The 13172-nt window shown below is 37.7% G+C and overlaps 1 protein-coding gene across 2 annotated transcripts in view; it reads left to right on the top strand.

Moving 5' to 3' along the window:
- Positions 1–13172, top strand: part of LOC122554085 (uncharacterized) — a 33642-nt gene that overhangs the window by 5157 nt on the left and 15313 nt on the right. For both annotated transcript variants that reach the window (XM_043698549.2, XM_043698541.2), the window contains exons 2-7: positions 1800–1886; positions 2152–2385; positions 6323–6345; positions 10889–11043; positions 12812–12915; positions 13055–13138. In XM_043698549.2, coding sequence (XP_043554484.2) covers positions 1800–1886; positions 2152–2385; positions 6323–6345; positions 10889–11043; positions 12812–12915; positions 13055–13138 — 687 coding nt within the window. The remainder of the gene's footprint in view (positions 1–1799; positions 1887–2151; positions 2386–6322; positions 6346–10888; positions 11044–12811; positions 12916–13054; positions 13139–13172) is intronic.

The following is a 13172-nucleotide window of genomic DNA, read 5'->3' as shown; positions in this document are numbered from 1 at the left end:
ATAGTAGAATAGATACATATAAAGAAGAAGTATTGGATTCTTTCCTGCATTGGGCAAGCTATTGAATACAAGAGCAAGGATGTAATGGTAGAACTATTCATTTTATGTACAGTTTTTTGTTTTTTTCCAATTTTCCTATCAATCAATTTTGCTGTAATTTACAGATTTTTTTTTAATCAATACCCCCTATACTTAAGTCTTCATTCATTGATAAGTATTTATGATCAGTTTACTGCACGAGTCCTGGTCAAAAGCCTTGCCAGATTCCAGGTACACAACTTTAAAAATACCCTCATCAGCTCTTCCTGTTGCTTACTCAAAAATTTCAATCAAACTAGTCAGACCACAACTTTCCCTCAGCAGATCTGTGCTGAATGTTCGAATTTAGATTGTGCTTCTCTAAGCTATGATTTACATTTTTTCTCAGAACTTTTACAGTAACATGCCCACCACTGACTGGACACCCAACTAATTACTGGCCATTCATCAATTTTTAAACATTTATGTTCCACTCTTCTGGGACCGTAGTTGTAACCAGAGGGCATTGGAAAATTATGATCAGAGCCTCTGCTATTTGTAGCCTCTGTTAGTTTGAATTCCTTACTAACCTTGGATGATACATTTTATCTGGGTCTGATGGTTTTCCGCTTATGCTTCCTCTCTGTTTGTATCTCAATATGTGCTATTTCTATTGCTTTTCAATAATTTTTTTGTGGAATATACAGTATTCATTGAGAACCATGTCCTCGTCTTGCACCTTCACAGACATGTTAACTTCTTTAATTGACTTTCCTCTGGTCTTGGTTATCTTCCACAGGGTAGTGGAAATCTGGAACTCTCTCCGATCTATAAAAAAACTTTTTAAAAAATTGTCAATTAAAAACTTCAAATCTGAAGTTAATAGATTTTTGTTGAATATAAAGGTTTATGCAACCTAAGTAAGTAAATGGAGTAAAGGTGCAGTATAGTCATGATCTATATAACTCAAGGGGCTAAATGGTCTAATCCTCATCCCAAATTCAGTTGAGAGGAAAAGAGAGGACTGCAGATGCTGAAGATCAGAGTCGAGAGTGTGGTGCTGGAAAAGCACAGCAGGTCAGGCACCATTCAAAGAGCAGGAGAATCGAAGTTTCGGGCATAAGCACCACACTCTTGACCCAAGTTCAGTTGATAACACCTGGTACTTCACACATTGAAGTCTTTACCAGCTATGCTCAGTTCATTGCACTCTTGCCACTGAGTCATAAAAGTGTTCTGGGTAGACGTTTCAACCCAGGACTTGAACATCAAGATCAAGGTAGACATTTCAATGTAGTACGGAGGGTGTCAGAAGTGCTATCTTTCAAATGAGCCATTAAACTAAGGCCCCATCATCCTGTTGAGGTGGATGTAAATGATCTTGTTCTATTTTGGAGGAAAAACAGTGAATTACCCGGCTGTTCTGGCCAATTGTTATCCAGTAATCAAAAAAGTAGATAATCTGACCATTATCACATTTGTGGGAGCAATTTTGCTTCCATGTTTTCTGCATTGTAACAGTGACTTTATCAGCTGTATAGCACTTTGAGATGTCCATTAGTTGTGAAAAGAGCTTTTTAAATGTAACAGTTTCTTTAATCGAGAGATAATAGTACCAGTCAATGACATTCTCAATAAGTGTACAGTTTGCTATGTGATGTGCTACCGAGTGGAAGAGCAGTATTACAAAATTTTCATATTGTTACTAGCTAATTTAAGTTTGGAAAATGACTTTAATATTGTACCTGCAAAACCGAAACATGCATGTGCACTTTTCACAGCTTGAATACTTCAATAACCTGAGAGAACTGAGGCAGCTGAATAACAGACTAAAGGTTGAAATTGCAGACAACCCATCAGATTTGGAGGTAAGAAGTGTTGGTTGTTAAGTGAATATTCTTCTCCTAAAGTTCCATAGTCCAAGTGGTTAATTTCTTCCTTATCGTTAGACAGATTGGACCAAACCCTAGTGCTCATCTCAATGTGAAATGCTAAAATCACAGTGGAAATTCAGTAATTTTTCAGAATTGACTGTTGGATACTTGGTGGTGAAATGTTTTACAATTTTTACTATATTATGCAGAAACTATAATCCAATGATTGGCACAAGCTGATGTTTATCTGTTTATCTAGTACGTTTTAGACTATGACAAAGAAATTATTATAACTAAGATCGATAGGATTTTGGAGAAAGTGGAATTGAAGAAAAGGCAGTTGATAGATGAAATTGAGAAGAAGAAAGAGTGGAAAGAGCGTGAGCGTAAAGCTCGACTGGAAAGAAAACGAACACAGAAGAAAACAATTGAGGAGTACCTGAAGGAATGTGAAAAATTAGTAAACGAATGTAACCCTGTGAATTTTCTGAAGGTAAGTCATCTTACTGGCTCATTGTGTGAATTTGATAATTGGTTAGCGGCTCGTGTCTCTGCATGATTAATTTTTAAATTACTCTACTCATCCAGTAACAAAATCAGTATGCAGCCAACTGTTCATAAGAAATTATATCTATTCACTTTTGAAACACAGATATGGAAACTTGGGAGGTAAACATCTGGCAAAGCTGATGTATTTTTAATAACTGCTGATGTTATTGACTTGTCAGTGGGACTTACAAGAAAGTTACAGATGGAGTTGGGAAAATCATGGGATTTGGTTTGAGTAAAAACAGTGCTGCTAAGTTTCAGTTACACCAAAAAAGGATAAGGTTTTGTTTTGTTTAGATGTTCGGTCATTAATTTCAATCACTAAGTAAATCCTCACGTTTAGCAACACTTGCTTTAGTTAGTCCTCCTGGCATAATTAGCTAATGTGGGTTGACTTATTGCAACAAGTTCATGGCCTTTCTCAGCACACTCACTGCATGGCAACTGTGGCAACATTATATAAGACTGTGGTTCTTGACTATATCAAATCATAGAAAAGAAAGTGTCTGACTTGGTTCATTCCACTCAATTTGATGTATTGAACAGTCGTGCTTGTTGGAATGATTGCTCCTGGTTCATTAAGTTAGGAAAATTGGAAGGTTTATCATAGCTGTTAATCTGACTTATCACTGGTCTTGAATGTGAATGATTTCTTCTAAAACCTCACTTATGAAATTCGATTGATGGCTTACATAAAAGCAACTCTGAACATCTTGTATAAAAACAGAAATATTTGAAGTGTAGTCAGAAAAAGATTGGGACAAAAGAGGGACAGAAAGGAAGGCTGTAAGGAGAAGCCTAGGAACTGTAGACCTGTGAGTCTATCATTAGTGGTAGATAAGTTGTTAGTGGGGATTCTGAGAGATAGGATTTACATGCGTTTAGAGAGGCAAGGTCTGATTAGGGATAGTCAATATGGCTTTGAACATAGAACATAGAACAATACAGCACAGAACAGGCCCTTCGGCCCACGATGTTGTGCCAAACATTTGTCCTAGCTTAAGCACCCATCCATGTACCTATCCAATTGCCGCTTAAAGGTCACCAAAGACCTTTGTGTGTGGGAAATCGTGTCTCACAAACTTAATTGAGTTTTTGAGGGTGTAACCAAAAGGATGACTGAGGGCAGAGTGGTGGATGATGTCTACATGTTCTTTAGTAAAGCCTTTGACAAGGTTTTGCATGGTAGACTAATTAGTAAAGTCAGATCACATGGGATTCAGGGAGAACTTCCCAATTAGATACAAAATTGACTTGACGGTAGGGGACAGAGTGGTAGTGGAGTATTGTTTTTTGGATCGGATACCTGTGTTCAGTCATGTTCCATAGGGATTGGTCCACTTTTGTTTGTAATTTATTTAAACTATTTGGATGAGAATTTAGGAGGTATGATTGGTAATTTTGTGGATGACACCAAAATTGATGGTATACTGGACGGTGAAGAAGGTTACCTAAGATTAGGAAGGGATTTTGATCAATTAGGCCAATGGGCTGAGGAATGGCAGATAGTTTAATTTGGATAAATATGAGGTATTGCATTTTGGTAAAACAAACAAGGGCAGGACCTATGCAGTTAATGGTATGGCCCTGGGTGGTGTTATCAAATAGAGAAACCTAGAGATTCAGGTACATTGTCCTTCGAAAGTTGTAGGACATGCAGGCAGGGTAGTGAAGAAGGCGTTTAGTTTAGTACGCTTGCCTTAGTTGCTTTAGACTACAGAATATAGGAACTGGTATGTCAAGTAGAGGTTGTACAGGACATTGGTGAGCCACATTTGGAGTTTTGGTTGCCCAGTTATTGGATGGACATTATTAAATTGGAGAGGGTTCTGAAAAAAAATTCATTGAGATATTGCCAGGATTGGAAGGTTTGAGTTATAAGGGTAGCTCGGATAGGCTGGGACTTTTTTCACTGGAGTGTAAGAAGTTGAGGGTTGACCTTTTTAAGGTTATAAAATCATGAGGGCCATTGGGATGGTAAATAGCAAAGATCTTTATGCTGGAGTGGGTGAATTCAAAACGAGGGGAGTATTTTAAGGAGAAAGATTTAAAAGGGACATGAAAGACAATATTTTCACACAGGATGGTTTATATATGAAATGAGCTGCAAGAGGAAGCTACAACTTTTAATAGACATTTGGATAGGTACATGAATAGGAAAGGTTTAGAGGGATATGGGCCTATGAAGGCAAATGGGACTAGTTTAGTTTGGGAAACTTGGTTAGCATGGACAGGTTGGACCAAAGGATCTGTTTCTGTGCTGTATGATTCTCTGAGATCATCTTGTGGAGCAGATAATGCAGATAAGGTACTACTTATGTACTTTGGCAGCATCTCCTCAATGAAGGCAGATGTAATGTTGCAGTAAAATTGGAGATAGTAGTCATATTGTATTAGAGAGAAGTAAAAAGATGAATTTAAAAATTTAGGACTTCTTAATGTAGAAACGTTGCCTGGTACACATGATGCATTCTAGGGAATTCTAAGGCTTAAAGTTGTAGCGGCTGTGCCACTGTTTTCCAGTCTCCTTCCAATATCCGGGTGATACAAGAGGAATGGAGGATTGCACATGTTATGCATTTGTTTAAAGGAAATGGGGATGTGGCAAGCAATCTAGCTTACAATCAACTTGTAAAGTTTTAGAGTCAACAATCTGAAACTTTTTTTTATTAATATTCAGAAATATCTGGGCTAATAAAAGAAAGTCAGAATGAATTTGTTAAACATACATCATGTTTGATGAACTTTTTTGTTCTTTTTATGAATGGTCGAGAAAGTTGATGTGGGTGGAGTGGTGAATGTATTGTGTATATGGCTGGATTTTCCTCTTGCAAGTCGAGAAACACTGCCATTTTCCTACATTGAGTTCCTAATCGATGCAAATCAGGCTATTCGTACAGAATTTTAATCTAGTATTGAGGGTGAGTTGTAGTCGTTAATATTGGAGTTATAGTAATAGACCTTCAGGAGGACTTCGGCACTTTGTTGAAATCAGCAAACACATGGCAAGTGATCTTTTCAAGCAGTTGTTAAAGGTAACAACAGGGCCTGTTGCAAGAAAGGCACGGTGTAGCTTGAGCATTATACATAGAGCGAGGAAGTCATGAAGAATAAGCATCCAAGAATGCTGGGCTTCGGAGCAAGAGTATTTTTGAGCCTGCTCCACTGCTCCATAATACAATAAAATTATGACTGCAATCAATCTTCTGTGAACAGCTCCCACCCCTCCCCGCCAATGCCACCTACCCAACCCATAACTTATGACTTTAATTCAGCCTCGATTGTCTCTGATCTTTAATAACCTGGTTTCATAATTTTTGTGTATTTGTGAATGATATTAAAAATGGAAAAGTCATGGGGCTGTGGTAGGATGGCTGCCAAAGAGTTTAAGAAAATTACTGTGGAGTTACAGTAGAAATAAAATAATTGCAAGTGGACAGAAACGTGGCAGATGAAACTCCGCATAATTAACTAACATTCCATGTATGTTGAAAAGCTGTTTAACACTGCTATTGAATTATCTAGAAAAACAGTGCTGAAAGTACAAGAGTAGATTCAATTCTGATTACATTTACTAACTGCTGAAATCTGATAATGAAAACAATCAATTTGAAGACTGAGGCAGTTGTGCTGAGTTGTATAGTGCTCCGGCCAGGTTGTACCTTGAATTCTGTGTTAAATTTTGGTCTTGGAGGAACCAAGGAAGTGTGCCAGCTTTGGAAAGCAGGCTTGAGAGGACTACAAAGTTGATCTCTGCAGAGATCAGAGAACCAGAAACTGAGTTTTGAAGGATTGAGGTCTTTCTATGTAATAAAGGCATAGAAATAACTGTAAAATTTATTATGCCAATATTTCTAATGCATTGCTTGTTTCATTTACAGGTGGCCTGTGACCTAAATGAAAGGTAACTAAAAAAGTCTACAGTACATTAGCTTTGCAGATGCTTTCCTGTGTTAATTGCCTTTTCAGTCCAGCTTTCTTTCAATGTTAAGAGCATCTTTATAACTATTACCTCCTTCAGTTATACAACCCTTCACAAACTCTCCATCTTTAATTTTTGGACTTTAGTGCATTCCTGACTTCTTTTATTCCATCATTGGCAGTCATGTTTTCATTTGTTTAGGTTGTAAACTCTGGAATTTTCTTCCTTTAGATATCTGAACAGATTGATTAGAAAATTTTACTACACACGATTCAAGCAGGTGGAACCTGAACCCAGATCTGCTAGCTCAGAGCTAAGGATACTACCACTGCACCACAACAGGCCCCAACATAAATTCCCTTACTGGGAATCGAACTAGGATCATGGTGGTGAAATGGCAAGATCCCAAACATTAGACCATGAGGGAAGCTACCACTCTTTAGAAATTTAGTTAACCAACCAGTTCAGAGATGCACTGATGTACCTCTGGAGAAGGTGGGTCTTGAATGCAGGTCTCATGGCTCAGAGGCAGGAATGCTACTATTGCACCACAAGAAACCTAAGGCACCACTCTGTAAGAAACATTAAACTTTACCTCATTTTTTCTGATGCCTGCATGTATTCTTTGGTTACTTCTGTGAAGCAACTGCTATGTTTTACTTCATCAAAAGCACTCATGTAATTTCTAGCTATTATTACTTGAGTTAGTCTTCCAATACTTAATTGCTGCTAGTTCAAGGTGATAACCAAGTGCAATTCTTTGAGTGTGAGTAAAATTCTAAGAATCAAAATTTAAACCATTAATAAAATATACATGTAATATGTAAATAGGAACTTTTAATTGAAGATTATACCATCATTTTATAAAATTCTTACTTGCTGTCATAGCATGATTTTCATTTAGATGATACTATCATTGTGTAATTATTGATGATTTATCCATTGTTATAGAAATAATGTTTTAATGAATATAAAATGAATGATTCCTGGTATTTGATTTAGCTCTTTGAAGAAGTAAGTTATATTGTAAATAAAAGGGAATCAGTAGATGAATTGCATTAACTTTCCAGAATGCATTTGAGAAGGTGCGCATCAAAGGGTATTGTGAAAATAGGGTATTCATGACATAGGCTGTAACATATGACATGGATAGAAGTTTGGCTGGCTAACAACAAACAAAGAAGGAATACATTTTCAGGCTAGAATTAGAATTAGTTTTATTGTCACATGCACTCATGTGACTACAGTGAAAAGTTGGCAAGTTGCCACTTAGGACATCTTAGTACAAATGTACCTAGATACAGATTAATAAATACTGGGGTGGCATGGTGGCCGGTGGCTCGGTGGTTAGCGCTGCTGCCTCACAACACCAGGCATCCGGGTTCGATTCCCGCCTCGGGCAACTGTCTGTGTGGAGTTTGCACATTCTCAACTGTCTGCGTGGGTTTCCTCCCACAATCCAAAGATGTGCAGGTCAGGTGTAATGGCCATGCTAAATTGCCCATAGTGTTAGGTGCATTAGTCAAGGGTAAATATAGGGTCAGGTGGGTTGCTCTTCAGAGGGTCAGTGTGGACTTGTTGGGCTGAGGGGCCTGCTTCCATACTGTATAGAATCTAATCTTAAATTCCTAGTAAAAAGTGAGAAAAGTAAAGAAATAAAAATTTCAGAATAAGTCCTTCCAACCCAGTCCACAAGAGCTCTAGATCTTCAGTCCGTGCTGGCTCTGCCTCGAGGCCGGGAGTCTGTGCAAGTTTCGCTTCGAGGTTCTTGAGGCTAGGAGTCACGCTGATGCCTGGATCTGCTACGACTTCACTCGAGTCTCAAGGGCAGGAGGTAAGAAGAAAGAAGGGAAAAAAATACGAAAGGAGGAAATAAAGAGAAATGAACAGAGCGGATGAGTTCTGACTGCGGAATCCAACTCTGCCTCCATCTTGCAGAGTTTGTCACAAATGATATACCATGGGGGTCAGTGTTGGGGCCTTAACTCTTTTTACAATTTATAAAAATGATTTGGATGAACGGATCAAAGTTTTGGTAGCTAAATTTGCAGATGACACAAATAGGTAAGTGAAGTTGTGAAGGAGCTTACAAAGGACTGTAGATAGATTAAGTAAGTGGGCAAAGTCCTGGCAATAGAGCATTACACTGGAAAGTGAACTTGTCCATTTTGGCAGAAAGAATTTTTTTAAAAACATGTTATCTAAATGGTGAGTGGTTGCAGAGCTCTGGGATGCAGAGAAAGATCTGGTTAGTAATACATGATTCACAGAACGTTAGTATGCAGGTACAATAAGTAATTGGGAAAGTTAATAGAATGTTATGTTTATTGTGATAGGAATTAAATGCAAGAGTAAGGAGGTTATGCTTCAATTATCCAGGGAATTGGAGTGCTGTGTACAATACTGGTCACTGCATATATGAGAAGATGTTAATGTATAAAACGCAGTTCAGAAAAGATTTACTGGACGAATACCTGGAATGCTTTATTGCAGTCCTTATAGATTACATGCCCACATCAATCCTGTTTGTTATTACTACAAAAAGATTTCAATCATGTTAGTGAGACATGATTTTCCAAGTGCAAAGCCATGTTGACTATCCCTAATCAGTCCTTGCCTTTCCAAATATACGTATGAATCCTGTCCCTCAGGATTTCCTCCAACAACTTGCCACCACTGATGTCAGGCTTACCAGTCTATAGTTCCCTGGCTTTTCCTTACCACCTTTCTTAAATAATGGTACCACGTTAGTTGACCTCCAGTCTTCTGGACCCTCACGGCGGCATGGTGGCTCAGTGGTTAGCACTGCTGCCTCACAGCACCAGGGTCCCAGGTTCAATTCCAGCCTCGAGTGACTGTCTGTGTGGAGTTTGCACATTCTTCCCATGTCTGTGTGGGTTTCCTCCGGGTGCTCCGTTTTCCTCCCACAGTCCAAAGATGTACTGGTCAGGTGAATTGGCCATACTAAATTGCCCATAGTGTTAGGTGCATTAGTCAGAAGAAAATGGGTCTGGGTGGGTTACTGTTTGGAGGGTCGGTGTGGACCCGTTGGGCCAAAGGGCCTGTTTCCACACTGTAAGGAATCTAATCTAATCTCACCTGTGACTATCAGTGATACACATATCTGAACAAGGGGCCCAGCAATCACTTCCCTAGCTTCCTGCAGAATTCTAAGCTGCACCTGATCAGGTCCTGGGGATTTATCCACCTTTGTGTTTTAAGGCATCGAGCACTTCCTCCTCTGTAATATGGACATTTTTAAAGATGTCACCATCTATTTTCCCACATTCTGTATTTTCCATGTTCTTCTCCACGTTAAACACTGAAGCAAAATACTCGTTTAGTATCTCCCCATCTCTTGCAGTTCCATATTCAGGCTGATTGTTGAGGGTCCCTATTCTCTCCCTAGTTACCCTTTTGTCTTTTATGTATTTATAAAATACCTTTGGATTCTCCTTAACCCTATTTGCCAAAGCTATCTCATGTCCCCTTTTTGCTCTTCTGATTTCGCTCTTCTAAGGATTCACTCAATCTCTGCTGCCTGTACCTGAGATCTGCGTCCCTTTTCTTGACTAAAACCTAAATTTCTCTTGTCCTCCAGCATTCCCTACACCTACCAGTTTTGCCTTTCACCCTACCAGGAACATATTGTCTCTGGACTCTCATCTCATTTTTGAGTCTTTCTGTTTTCCAGCCATCCCTTCACCTGTGAACATTCGCCCCCAATCAGCTTTTGAAAGTTCCTGCCTGATACTCTCAAAAATGAGGAAACAGTTTTTTTTCTCTGAGAGTTGAGAGTCTTTGGAATGCTTCTCAAAAGGCGTGGATGAAGAAATTTTATTTTTAAAGCACTGGTAGAGAGATTCTTGATTTCCAAGTGGATGAAATATTATCAGCAATATCCAGGAATATAGAGTTGAGGTTAAAATCCAATCAGCCATGATCTTACTGAACGGCAGAGCAGTTTCGAAGGTCCAGGTGATCTATTGTTGTTCCTTGTTCATATGTTTGTATGATTTAGATCAGTAAAAATCCAGAAATGTTGTAATCCCCTTGAGGTGCTTAACTTTATGAACATGACAGATCAACCCAGGTTAGCCTCTTTGCCTTTAATAAAATATTTTCTTTCTACATTCAGTGCTGGTGCTGATATTATGAATATGTTTTTAATTTTTAAATCTAATAGCCGGTAGTTGCATTTCTAGCAATGTTTGAACACTTGATAATGCACTTTTCATTACCCTTTGGACTGTATTTTTCAGAGCAGTCCATTCCTTTTAATGTACAAAGTATAATAATAAAACAAAATTATTCCAGACTATGAACTTTGGCATTGAGAATTGAGTGTTCCCAACTGTAAAGTTTGATTGGTACTGTTACGGGGTGGTTTCTGTAGCATGACCTTCTTAAGTAAGTTTGCCATTACATTTGATGAGCTAAATAAATTAGCTTTTCGTTAATATTGCAGTTATTTATTACTATATCTTGTCTATTGTAGTTTTCATTTGTACTTTATTCCCTAAAGGGTAAAGAGCAACCTTGCTATCGTCCTTCCTACTTTAGAGAAGCATAATGAATTGACTTGTCTGCAACCACATCAGTTTCTTGTAAAACCAGTGTTGGACAGTATCTCTGCACTTCAGTTGACCAAAGATACCGAAAAGCCTAATAGCATCTTGGGTAAGCTTTCAGTTTTAAAAAAATGTAGATTTTTGTAATTTGATTCTATATTAAAAGATTTTGTCTTTCATATCTGAATGAAGCTTCACTAATATGATGCAAGTTTTATCTGGCTGTAAGCATCACTTAAATCTTAAGCATTGGCAATGTCTATTCAATACCAAGAGAACACAGAGTGGTAGCATTACACCTTTTTCTGTTCAGGTCTTAATGGAACAAATTTGGCATAATCAGTCACAGAAACCACAAAATGGTTGTCGTGGTAAATGGAAGAATTTTATAGAAGTACTATTCTGAAGTTGTGATTGAGGTAAACTATTTGGGACACAGAAGAGGTCTTTATGCTAATTGTAACCATTTATTCTCAACCTGTGAGCTAGTGATGTTGGCACTGAGGGCTTAAAATGGAAGATGCACCTGATGTGGTTTCGTTTTTAATATTTGTTTCTTTGTCTGATATGTTTAATGACTTTGCAAATTGGAACAGTTTGAAACCAATTTTTCCATTGTTTGACCATCACAAAACAGGATTAGTTTTGATTATTACAAATGAAAGCACATTGGTCTGTCATTGTGACCCACTCAATTCAATAAGATTTCTAATGCTGATTAAATATTTTCTATCATTTTCAAGATTTAACTCTTGAAATTTTTATTACTGTTCTGTAACTTCTCTTCAGTCTTTCACTCCTTCTTGCTTTCATTTCCCTTCAGCATCCCAGTATAGTGATCTGGTATTAATACTGCCTTAATTATCTCATAACCTACTCTTGGAAGTTCTAGTGTAATACATCTAAAATGCTTTTTCAATTTGACAGTATTGATTCTGGGGTCACCTGAAGATGTTGGCACATTTTGGTTACAGGTCTTGCAAGCTTGCTACTGCAGGGCTGCAGAATGTGCCTTCTGTATTCTGAGTTCAAATCTAGCTTCTCATTTAAGTGGCCCAGGCATTGATAATTTTCATAAAATAGAAGGATCATGGATTTTCGATGAAGAGCAGGCACTGATCTACATGATATTGAGCTGGATATCAATGAGTCGTATCCTGTGACATTTGTTGTCCCCATTGTCTTGTGTTCTTTGCAACTCTTCTGATTAGCAGCATTCATTATGTCTTGATCTTTCAGATTCTTTCATTTCCTTATCAAACGTGATTAAATCCAGTTTCTTATAAATAAAGTAACATGCAAAGCATCTGTGATGTGCCTGGACTGAGTGACAAATGTTGTACGTGTGGCCTATGCCAACTAGAATACTCACAGATGGAGATTGTGTGTGGGTAACTATGAACTTGATTCATTAGCAATGTAATCCTTGTAGTTAAGGCTTGTTTTTAGGGCAGATTTTAGCAGACAGCACACTGTTAACATAGTTTGTGTTGCTGCCTGTGATAAATCTTGAGAAGAAATCTAAGCCTGTCAAAACAGAACATGGTTAAATCTGTTAGCATAGTTCAATAGGTAATAGTCTGTCAGAGTTAGATGCTTTTGCTGGGAGCTTAAAATTCTGTCCAGCTCTTGAAGCTCAATGTGAATGAGGGTTGAATTTGTACTTGAAGAAATGTACTTAATAAAGTTGGTTTCCTTTAACTTTATGATGAATTTTTAGGTTGCATTTTCAAATAGGGTTTTGTGCTGAGAAAGTCTGTAGTTAAAAATAATGAAACATATGCAATCAATATTACATCACTGTAGTAGATTACTGTGTATGGCTATTTGAAATGGCAGGAATACTACAGATTATATCTGTTAATTTTATTTTCCAGATACTGGCAATACTGCAAGTGAGCTACGCACAGGTGGCTACCAATTTAAAACTACCTTAAAAATGTGGAAGCAGCCCAAGGAATTTAAAGAGCCAAAGTTTGTTGTAAGTTAACTTTAACAGCTTGACATTATTATATACATAACCAGGATTACATTTGCAAGTAGTTTTTTTTATAATGCAAAGTAATAATTTTTAAAGTAAATATTAAGACATCTATGAATTAAACAAACCTCTTTTTCAGCCAGAAACTATTTTTGAATATGGCTGTTATGACCAGATTTGGTGTATTTCTGCAAAAGAAGACCATCAAAACATGAGTCCAGAGGTATGTTAGTACAGTTTGGATCTTTACACTGTTC

The sequence above is a fragment of the Chiloscyllium plagiosum genome, unplaced genomic scaffold (assembly GCF_037043375.1).
Source record: "Chiloscyllium plagiosum isolate Xiang-an unplaced genomic scaffold, Cpla_swu_hap1 HiC_scaffold_1, whole genome shotgun sequence".
Classification (NCBI taxonomy): domain Eukaryota; kingdom Metazoa; phylum Chordata; class Chondrichthyes; order Orectolobiformes; family Hemiscylliidae; genus Chiloscyllium; species Chiloscyllium plagiosum.
This window is presented reverse-complemented; position numbering and strand designations above follow the sequence as displayed.